This window comes from Pelophylax lessonae (assembly GCF_965119305.1).
Source record: "Pelophylax lessonae genome assembly, chromosome: 2".
NCBI classification, from domain to species: domain Eukaryota; kingdom Metazoa; phylum Chordata; class Amphibia; order Anura; family Ranidae; genus Pelophylax; species Pelophylax lessonae.
In genome coordinates this window covers 592,923,210-592,945,861 of record NC_138769.1, presented here as the reverse complement: position 1 = coordinate 592,945,861, position 22,652 = coordinate 592,923,210, and the positions used below count along the sequence as shown (strand labels likewise).

Genomic DNA, 22,652 nt, shown 5'->3' with positions numbered 1-22,652 from the left:
GGCTCAGGAAAACGTTACATGTGTTTTGAGTTAATTAGCTGATAATATATATACAGTATCTCACAAAAGTGAGTACACCCCTAACATTTTTGTAAATATTTATTATATATTTTCATGTGACAACACTGAAGAAATTATACTTTGCTACAGTGTAAAGTAGTGAGTGTACAACTTGTATAACAGTTTAAATTTGCTGTCCCCTCAAAATAACTGAACACACAGCCATTAATGTCTAAACTACTGGCAACAAAAGTGAGTACACCCCTAAGTTAAAATGTCCAAATTGGGCCCAAAGTGTCAATATTTTGTGTGGCCACCATTATTTTCTGCCTTAGCCCTCTTGAGCTTCACCGGTTGCCACTGGAGTCCACTTCCACTCCTCCAGGACAACATCACAGAGCTGGTGGATGTTAGAGACCTTGGAATCCTCCACCTTCCGTTTGAGGATTCCCCACAGATGCTAAATAGGGTTTAGGTCTGGAGACATGTTTGGCCAATCCATCACCTTTACCTTCAGCTTCTTTAGCAAGGCAGTGGTCCTCTTGGAGGTGTGTTTGGGGTCGTTATCACGTTGAAATACTGCCCTGAGACCCAGCCTCCGAAGGGAGGGGATCATGCTCTGCTTCAGTATGTCACAGTACATGTTGGCATTCATGGTTCTCTCAATGAACTTTAGCTCCCCAGTGTCGACAGCACTCATGCAGCCCCAGACCATGAGACCCGCACCACCATGCTTGACTGTAGGCAAGACACACTTGTCTTTGTACTCCTCCTCACCTGGTTGCCGCCATACACGCCTAACACCATCTGAACCAAATAAGTTTATCTTGGTCTCATCAGACCACAGGACATGGTTCCAGTAATCCATGTCCTTAGTCTGCTTGTCTTCAGCAAACTGTTTGCGGACTGTCTTTTGTATCATCTTTAGAAGGGGCTCCCTTCTGGAACGACAGCCATGCAGACCAATTTGCTGCAGTGTGTGGCATATGGTCTGAGCCCTGACAGGCTGACCCCCCACCCCTTCAACCTCTGCAGCAATGCTGGCAGCACTCATATATCTATTTCCCAAAGACAACCTCTAGATACAACGCTGAGCACGTGCACTCAACTTCTTTGGTCGACCATGGAGAGGCCTGTTCTGAGTGGAACCTGTCCTGCTAAACCGCTGCATGATCTTGACCACTGTGCTGCAGCTCAGTTTCAGGGTCTTGGCAATCTTCTTATAGCCTAGGCAATCTTTATGTAGAGCAACAATTCTTTTTTTCAGATCCGCAGAGAGTTCTTTGCCACGAGGTGCCATGTTGAACTTCCAGTGACCAGTATGAGAGAGTGAGAGAGATAACACTAAATTTAACACACCTGCTCCCCATTCACACCTGAGACCTGTAAGCACCTGTAAGCCACAATTATCAAAATTAAAAGAAAGAAATGCTTGAAACATATCAATCTGTGTGCAATGAATCTATATAATGCATGAGTTTCACTTTTTTAAATTGAATTACATAAATAAATTAACTTTTTGATGATACTGACATTTTTTGAGATGCACCTGTATTTATTGCTGACTGCTTAGAGATTCCCTTAACTTCTTGTTGCAGTGGTTAATACGGCCTAAATCTCCCTAAATTCCAATAGCAATATAAATTAACCAGTATTTCTAAAAGCTTCCTACTCTTTTAAAACATTTGGCTAGAATTCTGTTGCATCACTTGATTCTATTTTCCATGCATGGCCATCCTTGTTGTATATATATTGCAAAGTCTCATAAACCAGCCCTTTGAGTTTTTGTCCTGTTGTTCTAGATGTTGATATCACTAATGAGGAGATAAAGGCAGTATCTGAAAAGTTGTATCAATCAGACAGTAACAAAGCAGCAGAATCAGATATTGTTTTGAACAAACAGGAAAAGGTAAAGAAAGATACAACTAGAGAAGACCTCTGTGATGAACCGTAAGTTATTTAAAATAAATGAACAATACTTTCTGAATTTATTTTTTTAAGAAAATTAAACGTATGGGATGTGTTCACTTTAGATGCACTCTCCTTATCATACCTCCTAAATTTTTTGAGACTGCGATGAGGCATTCTTTAGCCCTGCCCTGCCTCCAGTTATGCTGATAATGAAGCATTAATAATGAAAAATTACTAATTAAACCCACAGGTGTTTTTTCTTTTTTTTTTGTTCACCTTTACTTTTCATTTATACTGGATTTTCAAAATATCAAAAAATATCAAATGCAATAAAATAGAGGCGACCCCTGCTGCTGTTTATTAAGCAAAAAATGTTGCTGCAGCCCTGCGTGGTGATTCATTTTCTTCCGCGACTAGTTCAGTGAAGTGCAGCGAGCTGGATCAGCACCTGGGGACTTTGCAGGGAAACCCGTGGTGAATCACTCACCTTGAATGGTATACCTGTCTTTTTGTGCAATAATATACTGGTTGGAGGACAGGTTATGTGTAGTATAACACTTAATAAAGTTAAATAGTACATGTACTTGGTAGCGGAGCAGTCTAAAAATCAAAACAAAGAGAGGAACAACTGAGAGCCCGTAACGCTCCTGCGTTTTTATTATAGGCTGGATTTGCAGCTGCAAAATCTCCACTCAGTAGTCATGCAGAGATGTGTTGAATACCAGATCCAACTCTCCAGGACTCATCACCGTGGGCCTGTCAGCTTCAACATACAGATATATACACACTCAATGAGATGTTCCTGGAGTGATACGATGTATATGATAGTATGAAGGTTATGTGCTGAAGGGACAGGTGTGAACAGTGACAAGGATGGTAAACACTTGATAGGTTTGTACAGGAGAGTTCAAGATGGTATTAGGAATGCAGATAGGTTAGTATCGAGTATGCTAACAGGTGGTGAGGACAGCAGATGACAAATACAGGATAGACTAACCCAGTGCAAGGATAGATAGTAGTAGACAGGAGAGCTAGCAATCTAAGCAGCAGTGCAGATGATAGATGGTAGTAGGCTCAAGAGCTAGCAATCTATGTAACAGTGCAGATGATAGGATAGTATGGATAGGTAGTAACAGTCCTTAATGTGCATAGGTAGATAGTGCAAGTAAGGTTATGGAGGGTTCCCCTGCGGGGTACTTATCACAAGTAATGTTAGTAGTTAGAGAGGTCCAGTAGAGGAGGAATGATCCGGTAGCGAGATACAGGGATCAGTAGCGAGGTTCCGGTCTGCTCCAGATAAAGGGAATAGCTGGAGGTTCCGATCGTGAGTCAAGCTTGAAAGCATGTGGATACACAAGGCAGGTTGAACGAACAATGTGAGTGAGATCGCCGGCGGTTGAAATAGCCGCCCTGCGGCGCTCAGCAGTGACATCATCGTTCTTAAAGGTATATGCGTACCACCTGAAGAGAAAGGTGGGACGCATTACAGAGAAAGTGGTGATTAAGGGTACCGGAGGTACCAGAATCTTACAGTACCCCCCCCCCCTTAAGGCCGGCTCCGGAAGGCCTATAGGACAGGTTTCTCTGGGTGTTTCGAGTGAAAGTTCCATATAAGTCTAGGCGCATGAATATCAGAGGTATCTAGCCAGGTGTCGTCTTGGGGTCCATAGTTCTTCCATCTTATGAGATACTGGAGTCTTCCTCTATGGATGCGAGAATCCAAAATTTCCTTGATCTCATACTCTTCTCTGCCTTCAACTTGTATTGGAGGTGGAGGCAAGATGGTAGGCCTTATTCCTTGGTTAGGAACATGGGGCTTCAGTAGCGACACATGGAAGATGGGATGGATCTTGAGATCTGCTGGTAGGGTGAGCTGTACTGCAGCTTTCCCGATAAGTTTTTTAATTGGGAAGGGTCCCAAAAATAAAGGTCCAAGCTTCTTGCTAGGGATTTTTAATCTTAAGTTCTTTGTCGATAACCAAACAAGGTCCCCAATAGCATACTGAGTAGAAGGTCTTCTACGAAGGTCGTAGTACTTTTTTTGTTGACTGTGAGCATGTGATATAGTGGTATTGAGTAAACCCAAAGAGTCTTTTATTTGGGTAAGGTAATCCGAGGCTACTGGGTTACTTGATGGCAGGATGCGTGGTGGAAGAAGAGTGGGATGAAACCCATAGTTCAAGTAGAACGGACTTTGCTTTGTAGTACTGTGGGTTGCGTTGTTGTAAGCAAATTCTGCTAGAGGAAGGAGATCCACCCAATCATCCTGCAGGTATGATGTGTAGCAACGTAGATATTGCTCAATGCACTGGTTGACTCTTTCAGTCTGTCCGTTGGTCTGAGGATGGTAGGGAGAAGTGAGCTTTCGCTCAATGCGTAAAATTTGACAAAGTGCTCGCCAAAATTTAGAGATGAATTGTGAACCACGGTCGGACAAATGAGTCTTTGGAATTCCATGCAACTTGAACACATGTTTCATCAGTAGTTCCGCTGTTTGTTTAGATGAAGGTAGTCTACGGATAGCAATGAAATGTGCAATTTTTGTCAAGTGATCCACTGACACTAGGATGGTATTAAATCCTTTGGAAGGTGGTAGTTCTACTATGAAATCTAAGGACACAACTTCCCATGGAACCTGGGGTATTGGTAGACTACAAAGTAGTCCAGATGGTTTTGTAGTGTCAATTTTGGACCTTGCACAGATGTCACATGAAGAAACAAATTTTTGTACAGACGTCTTCATATCAGGCCACCAAAACTGCCTGGTGAGCAAATTAAAGGTTTTCGTCATGCCCATATGTCCTGCCATGGGCACATCATGCGATAACTCCAAGATCTTGGTGCGCATAGTAGGGGGTATGTAGAGTTTGTCTTTGTAATAGAGGAAGCCTTCTGCATCAGTACTTAGTTGTGGTGGAGGTGAATCCATTCCTATACTGTGCAAAATCTCTTCCTTCAAGGAACGGACAACACCAATAATGCGTTCATAGGGTATTATGGGAATGGAAGGGATTTCGGCGCAGTTATCTTCGGTTAGTCGTGATAGCGCATCCGCTTTTTTATTTTTGTCTGCAGGCGTGTAGGTCACTAGGAAATTAAATCTTAAAAAGAATAATGACCATCGTACCTGCCGGTGGGAGAGAGTCTTGTTAGTCTGGAGGTATTGAAGGTTTTTATGATCTGTATATATGAGTATTGGTAGCTGGGTACCTTCGAGCAGATGTCGCCAATTCTCCAGTGCCAGTTTTATGGCAAGCAACTCCTTTTCACCCACTCGGTAATTCACCTCTGGGCTGCTTAGTGATTTTGAAAAAAAAGCAACTGGGTGGAGTGATGAAGTGTTTCTTGGTCGTTGGGAGAGAACTGCTCCTACTGCCATATTTGACGCATCTACCTCTAGAATATATTGGAGGGATGGGTCTGGATGGCGTAGTATGGGAGCAGAAGTAAAGCTTGATTTTAACAAGCAGAAAGCTTGATTTGCTTCTTCTGACCATTTGAATGGTTTTTTTATACTTGTCAGTTGTGTGAGAGGTCTCCCAATAGCGGAAAAGTTCTTGATGAACTTCCTATAGAAGTTCGAGAATCCAAGGAATCGCTGTAGGGCCTTACGAGTTGTTGGTATAGGCCAGTCCAGAATACAGGATATCTTACTCATATCCATCTTAATTCCAGTTTTGGATATGAAGTATCCTAGAAATAATATTTCTTCTTTATGAAATAGGCATTTTTTTAATTTCACGTATAGACTGTGTGAGAGCAGTCTGGACAACACAAGTCTTACATGTTTTATGTGTTCAGGCATAGAACGAGAATAAATAAGTATATTGTCTAGGTATACTACAACACAGACATCAAGTAAGTCTCTAAAGATGTCATTTATAAATCTTTGGAAAGCTGCGGGAGCATTACATAGCCCGAATGGCATCACAAGGTATTCGAATAGTCCGTATCTGGTTCTGAATGCTGTTTTCCACTCATCCCCGTCACGGATTCGGATTAGGTTGTATGCCCCTTTCAGGTCTAATTTGGTGAAATAAGTAGCCCCACGCACTTGTTCAATAAGTTCAGGGATAAGCGGCAAAGGATAGCGATCCTTTATCGTAATCGTGTTTAATTGCCTATAATCGATAATAGGCCTGAGACTGGAATCCTTATTGCGGACAAAGAAAAGTCCTGCAGCAGTGGAAGAGGTAGAGGGTCTAATGAACCCTTTTGTCAAATTCTCATCCAAGTATTCCTTGAGATGAGAAAGTTCATCCTGTGAAAGGGGATAAACATGACCGAAAGGCAATTTGCTGTTAGGGAGTAGATCGATAGTGCAATCGTAATCCCTATGGGGAGGCAACACTTGAGCATTTTTCTCAAGGAACACTTCGGACAGATCCTGATAGCATAGTGGTGCAATTTCATCTGACACCACAGACAGAATCTTCCCATAAGATGGGAGGTTACACGTATTCTCACAATAGTGAGAAGGGAAAACCAAAGTCTGTTTTTTCCAATCTATGATTGGTTGGTGTGTGTGTAACCAGGGAAGTCCCAAAATAATAGGAAAATGGGGTGAGGATAGTATATCAAAGGTGATGGTCTCCACATGTGACTCGTTGGTAGTGGCAAGGAGTGCCTGTGTCTGGTTGGTGATTGGACCAGAAGACAGTGGAATACCGTTAATGAAACTAACAGAAACAGGCTTAGATTTTGAAATAATAGGTATTTTATTTAAGGTAACAAAGCGTGTATCAATATAGTTTCCACAAGATCCAGTGTCGACCATAGCATTGGTGGTGATCCTAGTTTGGTCCCACTGTAATATTAAATGAACAAAAAGATAGGGGTTAGAAAAGGAAATCGTTAATCCTCCCAGCAAGACATGTGAACACTCACCCTCTTTTTTGCGGACAAGGGGACAGGTGCTTATCAAATGATCCGGGGATGCGCAATACATGCAGAGATTTCTGGATGTTCTTCTAGCTCGTTCAGTAGTCGTTAAAGGTGGGCGTATGGTTCCTACATCCATGGGAGTAGGGTCAACGGCCGGAATCCGAGAAGGACTAGACAATGGCATTCCCATCTTTTCAGCCCTTCTTTCTCGCAGTCGTCTGTCGATGTTGATACTAAGTTGTATTAAGGCCTCCAAGGTGCCAGGTAAATCCGCTCGGGCGAGCTCGTCTTTAACAGCTTCCGATAACCCGAGTCTGAATTGAGTTTGCAAAGATGTGTCATTCCACCCTGAGTCAAGGGTCCATCTTTTGAACTCAGATACAAAGTCTTCTACAGGTCTCCTTCCTTGTTTTAAGGCCCTCAACTGCATATCAGCAGTACTCTGCCTATTGGGGTCATCGTATAAACTAGTGAGTTCCGCTAGGAATAAGGAATAGGTGTTGAGAATCTGATCAAAGAGAGAGTCTGCCCAGGCCCGTGGATCACCCGTCAAGTATGAAATAACGGTACAGACTTTTATTTGATCAGTAGGGTATGTACGAGGTTTTAACAAAAAAAGCAATTGACATGCGTTTTTGAATTCCCGAAATTTTTTCCGGTCACCGGTAAACACTAGAGGAGGGTTTACTTTAGGTTCAGGAGGCTGAACAGCAGTGAGCCGTGAGAGCTGGGTTACCTACTGTGTCAGAGTCTGATTCTTTTCTTGTACATCAGTCAGAGCAAGTATTAACGCTTTTACTTGTTGTGTTAATTGTGTCACTTGAGTGGGTAATTCTGCTGAATCCATTTTTAAGGTTCGTTCAATCTGTAACGCTCCTGCGTTTTTATTATAGGCTGGATTTGCAGCTGCAAAATCTCCACTCAGTAGTCATGCAGAGATGTGTTGAATACCAGATCCAACTCTCCAGGACTCATCACCGTGGGCCTGTCAGCTTCAACATACAGATATATACACACTCAATGAGATGTTCCTGGAGTGATAGGATGTATATGATAGTATGAAGGTGATGTGCTGAAGGGACAGGTGTGAACAGTGACAAGGATGGTAAACACTTGATAGGTTTGTACAGGAGAGTTCAAGATGGTATTAGGAATGCAGATAGGTTAGTATCGAGTATGCTAACAGGTGGTGAGGACAGCAGATGACAAATACAGGATAGACTAACCCAGTGCAAGATAGATAGTAGTAGACAGGAGAGCTAGCAATCTAAGCAGCAGTGCAGATGATAGATGGTAGTAGGCTCAAGAGCTAGCAATCTATGTAACAGTGCAGATGATAGGATAGTATGGATAGGTAGTAACAGTCCTTAATGTGCATAGGTAGATAGTGCAAGTAAGGTTATGGAGGGTTCCCCTGCGGGGTACTTATCACAAGTAATGTTAGTAGTTAGAGAGGTCCAGTAGAGGAGGAATGATCCGGTAGCGAGATACAGGGATCAGTAGCGAGGTTCCGGTCTGCTCCAGGTAAAGGGAATAGCTGGAGGTTTACGATCGTGAGTCAAGCTTGAAAGCATGTGGATACACAAGGCAGGTTGAACGAACAATGTGAGTGAGACCGCCGGCGGTTGAAATAGCCGCCCTGCGGCGCTCAGCAGTGACATCATCGTTCTTAAAGGTATATGCGTACCACCTGAAGAGAAAGGTGGGACGCATTACAGAGAAAGTGGTGATTAAGGGTACAGGAGGTACCAGAATCTTACAGAGCCCATTCACACTAGCACGACTTGTGAGGCGACTTGTGTAGCCCCAGGTCGCTTGACATAACAAAAGCAATGTTAATCAATCAGTGCCGTCTTAATTGGCACTACTGAAGTCGCTCCGACTTCAGAAAAGGGTCCTGTACTACTTTGAGGCGACCTGTGATCCGACTGTCCCATATACTTCAATGGGAGTCACCTCCTTATCTTAATTGAAGCGACTTGTTATCAGACTTTCCAGGAAGAAGAAAGAGATTAGCCAGGCATTCCCCACAGACAAAGTCGCCTGTCTCTTCAAAGTAGTGCACAAGTCTCTTCCAAGTCTCTTCATAGTCTCTAAACAAGTCTCTTCAAGTCACGGGGCGACTTTCTGGTCGTGGTAGTGTGAACCGGCTCTGAAGAGAAAAGAGAAACAGAGGGATTTGGTTCCAAATTGGGGACAGTCCATTCAAACAAGGAACAGTTAGTAGCAGAGACATACACTGAGCGCACCCCCAGTAACAAGGATGGTAAGAGAATTTGTGCTAAAAAAGTGCTTGGTTTAACCCGCTGATGTTTTTTTCAATGCTAGTTTTTTCTTATCGTAGCCTTTGTAAAAAACAAATATTTCTTAACCACTTAAGCCCTGGAAGATTTTACCCCCTTCCTGACCAGGGCCTATTTTGCGATTCAGCACTGCGTGATTTTAACGGACAATTGCGCGGTCGTGCGACGCTGTACCTAAACGAATTTGACGTCCTTTTTTCCCACAAACAGAGCTTTCTTTTGGTGGTATTTGATCACCTGTGCGATTTTTTGATCATGCGCTATAAACAAAAAAAAGCGTCAATTATATAACAATATTTTTCACATTTTTTTATATGAAATCCCCCCCCCCCCCCCCCCAAAATGTAAAAATCTAAATTTGTTAACATTTTAGGCCAATTTGTTTTATGCTACATATGTTTGGTAAAAAAAAATCGCAAAAAGCGTATTTTGATTGGTTTGCGCAAAAGTTATTGCGTTTACTAACTAAGGGAAAGATTTTTGTCATTTTTGTTGGTTTTTTTTTAACGAGTAATGGCGGCGATCTGCGATTTTTTTTTGCGGGACTGCGGCATTGTGGCAGACAGATTGGACCCTTGACTGACATTTTTGACACTTTTGGGGTTACCAGTGACATTACTACAGTAATTAGTGCTATACATATGCACTGTTACTGTAAAAATGACACTGGCAGTGAAGGGGTTAACTTTTTTTTGAGAGGGAGGGGTTAAGTGTGATACTAGGGGGGTGCTTCTAACTGTGATTGGTTGTGGCTTGAGGTGTAAGAACAGTGAGCAACGGTCCTACATAGCAGAACCGTATGATCACTATTCTTACACAGGGGAGAATGACAGGCGGCTTTGTTTACATCAGCCGCCTACCTTTCTCCCGCTGTAACGGACAATCGCGAGTGCCTGGCGGACGTCGGGGGGGGGGTCCGTGAGCGAGCAGGAGTGCGTCTCCGGCGGCGCGCGCGCGCTCCCTAGAGCCTCACAGGCTAGCGACGTAGTACTACGTCGCTTTGCCTGTGAGGGGCTGACTGCCGACGTAAATAGTCGTTGGGCAGTCGGCAACTGGTTAATGGTTGGATGAAAGTTTAGTGAAATATAACATGCATGGTAAATGCAGGGTGCAGGGGTCAGTAGTATGGAATGTACAGTGCAGCAGTGCAGTGTCAACTACCATGATTTCCAGTTTCTGGAGGGATTCCACAAGTATGGTATATGCATATGTAGTGTTACCTGCGTAGGAGTCACTAAGTAAATTGCCCAGATCCTTTTTCCAGTAGTTTCCTCGCAACCAAGCACACAGTTCCAGTCACTCTTCAGGCTCATTAACCAGTCTAGGGGGATGCTTTTTCTGATGCTTTATTACAGAACCTGGATCGGTAGCAGGTAATGGTAGGATGCACGAGTAACCCATAGGAAAGTTTTGAGGACACTGTAACTGTATTTCTCTTGTAAAACTATGAGCCAAGTCCTTGTACAAGTAAAGGATAGGCTGTGCTTCCTAGTAGCAAATTGAGGTGATTTTTCTTCCTCTCTGGACAGTTAAAGAGAAGTCCTTTCACTAAGAACTAAATAGACTGAGCTCTTCAGGACACAGGACACATAGTCCCCTGTAAACACACTGACTGTAGCACAAGAAGAATGGCAACAGCACACAGTCTCTAGAATATCTCTCACCAGTCTGTACTGTCTAATGTACTTTGAAAATTGGTGTCCTCCTTACAAAATCCTTCAGACACGTCACCCCGTGGTACCAGACTGGATCCTCAGACAACAGCCCCTTAGTCAACTTCAGCAACTCTCAGCAAAGTAGGCCTCCAGGTAGGAAAACTGAGTCCTCGACAACCTGCAGGAACATGCCAGAATGGCCTAGGTGGCTAATAGCCCCCTAGGCTATGATCTCCTCCTCAGGGAAAAAGACCAGGCTGCTTTCAGTCTCAGAGTATTTATACAGACTCCCATTTACCATCTCTGCACTTCTCCCCAGGGATTGGACAGACTGCATTAAAATTCAGCTGCTGATTAGACTCCTCCTGCCCATTAACTTTCAGAACATTTATGGACCAACCAGGGGGAAGCAGTCAATGCTGCAGCCACTGAAACACAAAACAAGCCAGAACACACAGGCACACACACAGTGAGCCAAACATAAATTTACCTAAGAACGAAATGCAGCTCCACTGAATAAAGTGAGCCAGAATTACCTATCTAGGAGGGTGCTATGCATAGTTACATTGGTCCAAGCTGGGCCAATGTAATTATGTAAAAATATCCATACCTGAAATTTTTCTAAAAAATGTCACTTTTTAAAAAAAAAAAAAAACAGAAAGCTGAACTAACACCGTATGTTTCTAAATCATTATCACTTTGTTAGGAAAGACGATATCCAAATCCAGTTTATAACTGATAATAAGTCCAGCAGCACAGTAAAGCAGCAATAGTTATGTCAAGCACGGCTGCCCAGGCCCCTTATAAACAAAGTGCGTGGAATAAGGTTTTTCAGTGCTATCAAAAAAGCAACTAAAAAGGTAATCAGCAATTTTAAAATATTGCTTAAGTCATGCTATGTGACTGAGAACATCTAACAAACGTATTTGGCTGCAAAAGTGCAAGTGCACTCTAAAGGAGGTCTTTACATTTAAAAAGTGTTGGTTTTGGATTAATTTCTATGGTTTAAAAATACATGCACACATAACTTGTAGATGTAGCCCCCTCCTAGCGTAGGATGCCAGGCAAATTTAATTTTTAGCTCCTTCTGTATTCAAGGGAACTGTGATTGTTGTTTCTAGTCTTTTCAGGATTTCACAAGCTGGGAGTTTGACTGCTGGAAGAAGATTCCAGAACATAGAGCTAGGAGAATAAAATGAAACATAGAAAAGTGACGGCAGAAAGAAAAACTAAGTAGTCCACCGAGACCATCGAAATGACCAGCCTAAATATTTATCATGCCCTAGCTAATCCAAAGAGGGGAGTGTCCAGGAGGTTGCTGGGGCTGGTCCTGGAGAGATTGTTTTTTTGTCAGGAAGGGTTCCAAAGCTTCTGGAGCTGCTGTCGTTCTTAGGCAGCCTGTCGGCTGAGTAATTGTTCTCTGAGGTCTCAGTTGTGGCAGCGCTGGGGGCCAGAAGCAATTTTATTTTGGGTTGGCTGTGAGACTTCACCCTATAGGATCTGGTCTAGAGAAGGATTGTCTCTCTCACCGGGTGGTATCCGGGGCAAGTTGGAAGGTGTGCAGCTGTCCTTGAGACTTGTGGGTACTAACCCTGAATTGTGATCCCTGGTGACTGTGTGCCATGGGTGTAAGTGCAAAAGTAGCTATGGACTGAGATGGATCTAATAGGGTCTTAGAGTACTGCGCTTTTAGCTGAATCCATGTGTAGCAAGGTTTCCAGGCCTATGGCCTGATGTGGGTCTGCCATTAGTACCAGAATCCTTTCCAGCCCATGTGAGCTGAGTCCCTGGGTGTGACAACTGAAGTAACGACAACTCCGGCATCTTTGTTTGTAGTTTTATTGAAATAAAGGGAATGGGAGAAGGGAAATAGTGGGATACTCCTTGAGGCTTTAACTAATTACAATTAGGACTTCTCTCCAAAAATGTCTGTTGGCGCTTCCTCGACACCAGCCGGCGCCAGCCAACGCTCACTGACTCTGAGAACACTCTGTATAACAGAAGAAGTGTTGAATCCCCGACATATAGTCCAGTAGATCCAAGACTGAGAATTGTATAACTTCTGACACTGCTGTGCTGTGGAAGTCACAAAATACTTTCCCCCGCTTGGTGCAGCTTGAGGTAGTATATTGTAGAACTCTGTGTAACTGTCACTGTAACTGATACGTTCTGCACAATTCAGGGCCCAGACTGCAGGTGTCCCCTTTACCTTGAACTCTTCAGAGTCCACTGACTATGTTCCCCTTTACAACTTCAGGGTCCTCAACCTAGGTACCCCCTTTCACAGCTAGCTGACACTGGATACCAGAACCTCTCCCGGAGTGGTCCCCTCTGACTCTAGGAAGATCCCCAGGGGCAATCCGCAGTACTCACAACCTGTGTAGGCCTTCCTGGGACTGGACCCCTCTCTCTCTCCGCAGGCTCTTGGCACAACGGATCCCCTCAGCTCACTCAGCATGCTCTGGACACTCAGTTGACACCCCGAGACATCCGCTTCCTCAGACAGGAGGAGAGACAGCCGCACTCTCCTTCCTGGGACTCTGCTCCCGCCAAAGACAACGTGCCGTGCACCTCCCCCCAGACCTTTACCCATTCCCAGAATCCTCTGCGATCAAAAAGGACAGATCCTGCACATGCTGATATACAACAAGTACAAAGAGGAGTACTTCACCAGCCCATGGTGCTGTCCATGTGTTCACCTCCTTTGTTTGTATGTTTTTTAGCTGAAATGTCCCGGTTGCTGCTGCTCCTCTCTCACTCCACTGGGGGGGGGGGCGGATCAAAACAATTCAAATCTGTAAAGAAAAGCGCACGCAACCTCGGGCAATAACGCTTTAATAAAGGACAATAACACAGTACATTGGAATTGCACTCACACTTTTCCTTTAAGACAATCGCTTTACAGCATTCCAACAGGAGCTACTCGCTCCTCCCGTCCCTCCAGATGGTGACTCTGCGGTCTCCTCATTCGCGGCTGCCGCCGCTGTATCCCCGTAGGAGAGCGGGGATACAGCGGCGGCAGCCGCGAATGAGGAGACCGCAGAGTCACTATCTGGAGGGACGGGAGGAGCGAGTAGCTCCTGTTGGAATGCTGTAAAGCGATTGTCTTAAAGGAAAAGTGTGAGTGCAATTCCAATGTACTGTGTTATTGTCCTTTATTAAAGCGTTATTGCCCGAGGTTGCGTGCGCTTTTCTTTACAGATTTGAATTGTTTTGACCAGAATCCTCTGCGGCAGAATCTGCCTTCTGGGGTAGTTACAAGCTGGGATGTGTCCCCTGATTGGGCTTCCCACACTGCCCTATGAGAAGCCTCTCACAGGAGCCAGTGGGAACACTTCCCTCATAGCAGACACACTTGGTAGCCATGGCAAATTACCTGTAGAAAAGAAAACATGGTTCTGCTGTTAGGCAGACAAAGCCCACTATGTTTTACCTAACACCTACCTGTAGGGTGCTACACATGTATGGGAACCTGGGGAAGAGTATATTCCTGCTACTGTGCTGCATTTTGGAGTATCCCATGCTCGTCTAACTCCTCTAATGTTTAAAGTTCTTCAAGCAATAAATATTAAAAAGGCATTCCCTAGACAGTACAGCCCGGAGCAAAAAGAACAAAGAATTTTCCAATAAAGGTGTCCGTGTATTTATTGCAGGAAGTTCATTGAAAGGGTTTGGGATTTGAGATAAGGGTTATGGTAAGTGTCCAAATTTCATCTGGGGTGCCTTAGTCATGAGTTATTCGAGCTAGTGTGTATGGTCTGGTGCTTGTGGTAGTCTCTGTACTAATTGGGAAGAACCAGCTATTACCAGTGGCCCCTCTGGGGGTAGCGCTACGTAAATAGTCATGACACAATAGACTAAATGAAAGGTAACATTTTCTTCCAGACATAGTATCCATGCATACTCCAAGTTGAGCATCATGTGTGACATTATGGGTACTTAGGAGTAAACAAGTGTGAAAATCAGTACTATCAGGATGGGCACTAATCATTGTTGCAATCATTATCCAGACATGCTGGATCTCAGTGTGATGTCAGATCTGCAGTCTCTGGCTGAAAACCTGCACTTTCTTTTCTGCAGATTGTACCAGTATGTGAATGAAGAATTGTTTAAAAAACCAACGTATGCCGCATTCCTAAACCTGCTGGACAATTATGACAGGAAGACAGGGATCGATGAAAGCTACAGCCCACAGGAGATGAAAGAGCAGGAACATTTCTTGCAGGAAGTGATGAAGACAAAACCTCTGAAGGAGCTTTATAAGTTTTTCAACAAGAAAGGTAAGATGCATCACGCAGTTGAAGTGCTAAACTGTAGGAAAATGCTAGTTGCCTGGCTGTCATCATAATCTAATGACTCCACTTCTTTCCTCATCCCTGACCTGGAAAAGCTTATTGATCAGGAGTTCTGACTTCAAGTGTTACTAAACCCAGGACCCTGCATTCACTAAATCTGGTCTCCCGCAGTACACAAAACATGGAAATGCAATAGTTTTAGTAAATATAAACTGATAAATACATTTTTTCATCAGCAGTTGTAACAGTCCTATGGCTTCCTATGACCTATCAGTGTCCTCGTAAAGCTTGTAGGGGGAGTTTTCATTCTCCTCTGACTGCCCTTTAAGGCTGCAGGACCCCTCACCCTCTGTCTGGACAGTGCTGATTGGTTCTGTGCTAATCACATGCACAATCCCAAGAAAAACTCTCTAGCAATACACACCAAACTGAGCATGTGCAGCTTGCCCCCAAGGCTCTATTCTATCAGGAGATGGGTTGAGGACTGTGGAAGAAGGGGAGGAGACAGGATCAAACAGCCTTTTTACACAATGTAGAGGATTAACCCCCTAGATTCCACAGTAAGTATACCAAGCATGCTTTACTGCATTTACAAAGTGATTTTACTGTTGTGGGTTTAGTAACACTTTCAGTCTGACATTTATTACATTATTACCTTGTTCCAGGTCAGTGGCTCTGAATGCATTGCCAGAGGTTGGTCAGTGGAAAGGCCATACTGAAAGGCAACCAGCAATTTGAAAACATGGGCAACAATGGTAGCCTTTAATTTTTTTCTCAGTACAGGTTTTATTTCAATTATTTTTAAAGCCAAAACTAGTATGGGAGGAGGGGGCCAAAACTTCAGAGGGACAGCATCAAAAACCGGTACCCGTTCCCCCCTCCCCCCTGAAAGGTGCCAAATGTGGCACCAAACGGGGGGGGGGGGGGGGAGAAGCAAGTGAGCGGAAATCTGCTTTAAGAGTTCCCTTCACTGCAACTAAGGGGCCAAACTCAACCCCTGAAGAACAACCCCACCCCATAGTCTCCATTCCACCAAATGATTTGGACCAGTGCACAAAGCAAGGTCCATAAAGACATATATGAGCAAGTCTGGGGTGGAGCAACTTGACTGGCCTACACAGAATCCTGACTTCAACCTGATAGAACACCTTTGGGATGAATTAGAGCGGAGACTGCGAGCCAGGTCTTCTCGTCCACATCAGTGCCTGACCTCACAAATGCGCTTCTGAAAGAATGGTCAAACATTCCCATAGACACATTCCTAAACCTTGTGGACAGCCTACCCAGAAGAGTTGAAGCTGCTATAGCTGCAAAGGGTGGGCCAACTCAATATTGAACCCTACGGACCAAGACTGGGATGCCATTAAAGTTCATGTGCGTGTAAAGGCAGGTGTCCCAATACCTTTGGTAATATAGTGTGTGTGTATATATATATATATATATATATATATATATATATATATATATATATATGCGTTGTCTTTATCTACACTGTAATACTTTGATGTTGTGATTTTGCTACACCTGTGACAGCTTTGCTTTAACTATTACATAAAGTTACAGAACCTGCATCAAGCAGTCAAAGTGACTGAGAAAATTGATTATCATCCACACAGGCCTATACACATCAGAAAAGGAGTTTGCTGATGACCTGCAGAAGATGTGGTTTGGACTTTATTCCAGGTCCTCTGGAGAAGAAGACTCAAGCGGATTTGAGCATGTGTTTGTGGGTGCGTATTGTCTTTTGTTACAGTTGCGTGAAACCCATCTTAAAGAAAAAACATAGAATATCACCCAATTGAATAAGAAAAGCCTTATAATTATTGTAATATGAATCTAAATACATCTTTTCTAGGTTGTTCTGTTTTGTTTGAAAAAGGCCACATGTATTAAAGCAAATCTAAATCTAAAGTGAGAAAATGTAATGTATTGCAGCATGCTGGTCCTTACATGTGGCGGCTGCATTCGTTTTTTTCTCTGGCAGAAGCACACTTTGGCTATGATTACACTTGCCGTCAGGGGGAGGGGGCAGTAAAAACACAATGGAGGCACGTTTCTTTTTTTTACCCCCCCAACAACTCCCTCTTAAAGCGGAGTTCCGCCTTCCCCTCCAAAAATTAAAAGTCAGCACCTACACATACTGTAGCTGCTGACTTTTAATATTAGGACACTTACCTGTCCTGGAGTCCGGCTATGTCAGCACCGTAGCCATCGGATGTCGGGTGCTGCTGCCGCCTTTGCCGGTAAGGGAACCCGGCAGTGAAGCCTTGCGGATTCACGGGCGGGTCCCTACTGCGCATGCACCGGAGGGGGGGAGGAAGCAAAAGAGCGGAAGTTCCACTTTTGGGTGGAACTCCGCTTCAAACTGCAAAGGCATTAGGGGTGTTCACATGCTGCAATCATGATGCTTTGCACAGCAAGGCCATCCCTCTGACACATTTTGGTGTTCAGCAGGGCCGCTGATAAGTGGGGACCCCCAGCCCTCCCATACTGGCCCTGAAACTGTCAGCAGGGGGGCCCGGAGGTAGAGCAGGCGGAAACTCCCAATTGTCCACCAATTAGATAATACGCCGCTGTGCAGCTATTAAGGAAAAAAAATGTCTGCATGCCTCCTGTGTTCGGTGAGAGCAGCGAACAGTAAAAAAACTATTTTATCACTTTCGGGTTTAGGCGGTACACAGATCGAGGCCCTGCCTCTTCAATATGAATACACCGCGACAGGCCGAGAGCGCTGCAGCAGATTGATCTGCCTAAACTTGAAAGTGACAAATATAGTCTGCTTACTGTCCCCCACTCCCACCAAACACAGGGGGCAAGAAGACGTTATTTTTCTAAATAGGGGGATTATCGAATTGGTGGATAGAATTTGGGAGTCCGCACCTGCTCTAACTCGCCCCCCCCCCCCCCCCCACAGTTGCCCAGCTCAGTGGTGTCATTCCAGGAGCATGCACAGTTTTAGAGCATAGCATATTAGGTATCTATTTACTCGCTTTAACAGCATATTTTAGATTTTACAAAATATTTAGTTTTGTATTGTGCTTTTTTGCATTAAAATCCTATAAAGTGTATTTTTTATGTTTGCGTTTGAAAAACCCCTGTGCAAATAACATGTGACATAAAAAACTGCAACACCCACCAATTTATTCTGTAGGGCCTCTGCTTGGAAAAAAGAAAAAAAAAAAAATTATATATATATATATATATATATATATATATATATATATGTATATATACAGGGCTTTTTTTCAGCAGGAATGCGGGGGAACGAAGTTCTGGTACCTCCAGCACTGAATGTATGTAACGGCAAGGAGTACTGGGATATGCTGGAGGATCTATTAATTCTGGCTGCTGGGGGCTCTTTTGCTACTGGAGGGGATCTATGTTTGCATGGCGGTCTATTGTTTCTGGTGGTGGATCTATTGTTTCTTTGGGGTCAATTGTTGCTGGAATAGAGCTACTGTTGAGGGGAGGGGCCGGGGCCTATTGATACTAATTGCTGGAGAGTCTATTAATGCTGGCTGTTTCTGAGATCTTTTGTTGCTGCTAGATTGTTATTTTGTTGTGAGGGTCCATTGGTGCTGGTCTAATCTATTGTTGCTGGCTGTGAGGGATCTATATTACTACTTTACTTTATCATTCACATATTACTTGGCTCTGTATTTCCCAAAAGTGGATCTACTGGGTAGAGAGTGGAACCAGGGAATAGTGCTCAGAGGTGGGTAGGGGGTGGAGACGGGGGGGGGGGGGGGGTTCCTGCACCTATTCTATTCTCTGAGAAAAAAAGCCCTGTATATATATATATATATATATATATATATATATATTTATATACAATGTTTGGAGGTTCTGAGTTGTTTTCTAGCACAAGAATTATTTTTGCCGTTAGGAAGTAGTTAAAGTGGGAGAAATGTCTGTTGGAGGTGCGGTGAGGAGAGGGGTACGATGGTACACATATGGTGGAGCTGTGTCAACATACAAAAATTTTGTAAGGAATTGTTGAGTCATTTCCAACTTATCACTAATACCACAGTTGATTTTACCCCTGAATGCTGTCTTCTAAATATAACGAACTGGCCACTGAGCGAGTATAAGAAGTCGTTGGTGAGGCACTTACTGAATGCCGCAAAATCTATTATTCCTAAATATTGGAAGTCGACTAGAACACCTACATTGGGGGAATGGGTGGGAGCTGTGAATTCAATTCATGATCTGGAAGAATTAGCTGCGGTAGCTAGTGAGAATATTGGAGGACTTAAAAAGCTGTGGGAGCCGTGGGTTAATTTTAGGTCTTTGGATATATATAAGAGCTTACAGGATGGTGGAGCAGAATTGGCTTTGTAGGGGGGGAGCGGTGTTTATTTTTTTTTTTATTTGTTTTTTTTTTGTTTGTTTTATCTGATTTAATATGATTTAGAATTATTATGTGAAATTTTTGGAGTATTGTGAGTTTCTTTTCTTTTTTGTATTGACTAATAATAAATAAACTTCAAATGTAAAAAAAAAAAAAAAAAAAGTGGGAGAAATATAGTGTAGTGCTGGTCTCCTGCTAAAAAAATCTAGTTTTGCAGGTATACAATGACAGCTACCTTATTCCTATCATACTGATCACCTGCTGTAAGTTCTGAATGTTGCCACTAGATGTCTAACTGTACTACATTTAAATAGAAGCAGAAGATTGATAGCAAGTCAATAGAGTAAGAAAATAGATCTGTGCAGGTCATGTCTGACACAAGTCGGGCTGATTTGGATATAGTTAAAATCTACATCTATCAGCTGATCTTACATGCCAGTCCACTGTACTTGTACGCTCTCCCTATATATACTGTATAAATTGGTTTCAGTATCTCAGGGAGGTGAAGAATATTTTAAAGTGGTTGTAAAGGCTAAATGGTTTTTAGCTTAATACATTCTGTGCAATAAGGTAGAAAAAAAAAAACCTTTCACGTGCAGTTAAAAATTTGCTTTAGCTATACTTTATAGTTGAGCTCCAGGCAAGTATAAACAGCACAGATTATTACAGCTCTGTAATTATTAGTATATCATTGTATGAGATTTTTTGAAAGCAGTGGAAGTACCTGAGTTTGACTTGTCATCATCCTCTTGAAGTCCCTGTATAGCACTTGTACAGCAGAACTCAGTAAGCACACAAGGAGCCAATCAGATATGCATATATGTATAGCAGTTCACTTATATTTATTTCATCTGTGTATTTCATGTTCTTCTCCATTAAATAACCTGAGTCTTTAATCACATCAAAAATAATCACATCTGGGATTCATTTTGAGATTAATTGCATTAATGCCCCTCAATAATGATAAAGCATAAGTTTAGATAAAGAAAATAAATTACAAAATCAGCACAAAGGTCATTACTGACATTCAGGGCCAGCCCTACCATGTGTCCCGCTGGGTCCATCGGACCCAGGCGGCACTTTGAGAGGGGCGACAAGTTGACGCCCAGGATTTTTTTCCAGCAGTTTTGTGTGTCATCCAGGGGCTGCCCTGTACAAAGACCGCCCTGCTGCCCTCATCACGCATACTCATAGTTGCTGGGAGCGAGAGTGCTTGCACACGGTCTAACACCGGCTATTAAACACCCAAGCACACCTGAAGAGCTCAGGTGTGTGTGTTGCCAGGGGCAGGGTACCCCCTGGAGACAGAGAGCAATGAAAGATTCCTTCCCCACCGGCTCTGCCAGCAGCCAATGTTCGGGCGCAGCTTACCAGGCTTTCATTTCTATTGGGTGAAACTAGAGAAGGGGGTGCAGCCAACCTTGCGCACAGCCCGCCTTCTTCTGCTCTGGTACATGCGTGAGGATAGGCACCCTAGCCTTTCTATATACTACCCTAGCCTGCCCCATACTACCCTAGCCTGCCCCTATACTGCTCTAGCCTGCCCCATCCCAGTGGCACATCATCCATGGGTGCAATGTGTTCACTGCACATGGGCCCTGAGGGGTGGGGGGGCCCACTGTGCTGACACACACTGCACCCATGGATGCCCTAGGGCACCAAGATGGAGGAGTAGTAACTTTTGCATATACACAAGGTGCTGTTGCATGTAAATCAGGTTTTAAATTATCATTAAAAAAAAATAATATATGTAGGGGTCTTTTGGTGGGCGTGATTTTTTTTGGGGGGGTGACCACTGCCATCTCCCTTAACCCGCAGCCATAATATTCTGGTGCTGTGGGGGATAATACTAGTGATAGATCTGTGAAAGGCATTCAAAAAGAGTGCTGGCTATGTCTGCCTCTTTCGCCCCACCTCCATTCATAGAAGTTGTGCTATAGCTTCCATGAATGAATGTTGCACCATGAGAGAAGGAGGGATGAATGAATGAAAGGTCTGCCTTCTCTATTCATAGAACGCCTTTCATTCATAGACGCTATATTACAGCTTCTATTAATGGAGGCAGGAGCAGAAAGGAAAGGCATAGTTGCCACTCTTGAAGAGTGCCTGTTTCTCAGCTCTATTAAACCATGCAGCACAAAAAGAATACCACTGTGGGTTAAAGGTAGGGAGGCAGAGGACTTTGGATTTCCACTGTGACAGCCAGTACAAGGGACACTTTGCAATAAATGTAGGTAACCTCCTTTTTGCTGATTTTTTTCTTTTTTATGTTTTTACCATACTTGGGCTTTAACAGGCCTTTAGACTGATATTCCTAAGATGTACAACATTTAATGTGTTTGCCAGTGAGCACATATTTTGTAGCATGACTGAGCAATAAATGTCCCTTACTTAGACATGACCCCATTGTGCTTTAAATCAAACGAGGATATATGTAACCAATCAAAATTAAGAGGTTTGTATACCAATGCCAGAAGCCTGGCCAACAAGATGGGAGAGCTGGAGCTGCTGATGTTTGAGGAGGACTTAGATTTTGTGGGGATAACTGAGACTTGGTTTGACAGCTCTCATGACTGGATGGCGACAATTCAGGGGTATTCCCTTTATCGCAGAGATAGAGAAGGTAAAAAAGGGGGATGGGTATGTCTGTATATTAAGAACAGTATACAGGTAAATATGAGGGATGATATTAATAATGGAGCTATGGACGAGGCAGAATCCCTATGGGTAGAGCTTCAAAGGGAAGGCACGGTGGGGAAGGTAATATTGGGCGTATGCTATAGGCCCCCCAACCTGAGGGAGGAGGGGGAGGCGGACCTCATTTTACAGAATGGATTGGCAGCAAGGATGGGAAATGTCATTATAATGGGGGACCTTAATTATCCAGATATAGACTGGGCAGAAGGAACTGCACACTCAGCCAAGGCTAGGCAGTTCCTAAATGTTTTGCAGGACAATTTTATGGGTCAGATGGTGAATGCACCGACGAGAAAAACTGAATTTTTGTAAAATCTTACCGTAAAATTCCTTTCTCTGAGTCCTCCGACAGTCGCCGCCCCTTCCCAAGTCTTCACCAATGGGTATTGACCTTTGCTCCGCAGGAGTAGCTAGGCACAAGATTTGTTAATAACAAAAGCTTTTAGCATAGACACACCCCTAGGGGCTGTCCCCTTAGTCAATACCTCCCTGCACCAGCATTCCCAACTCAGTTTGGTAGCATAGCAGTAAGAGTACACAAAAACCCCAAAAGAGG

General features: G+C 43.6%; 1 protein-coding gene across 2 annotated transcripts in view; it reads left to right on the top strand.

Annotated features, from left to right (window-relative positions):
- The window catches only part of ENDOU (endonuclease, poly(U) specific), an 80,928-nt gene that overhangs the window by 24,250 nt on the left and 34,026 nt on the right, over nucleotides 1-22,652 (top strand). For both annotated transcript variants that reach the window (XM_082247747.1, XM_082247746.1), the window contains 3 exons: nucleotides 1,803-1,950; nucleotides 14,834-15,033; nucleotides 16,665-16,778. In XM_082247747.1, the coding sequence (XP_082103873.1) occupies nucleotides 1,803-1,950; nucleotides 14,834-15,033; nucleotides 16,665-16,778 (462 nt within the window). The remainder of the gene's footprint in view (nucleotides 1-1,802; nucleotides 1,951-14,833; nucleotides 15,034-16,664; nucleotides 16,779-22,652) is intronic.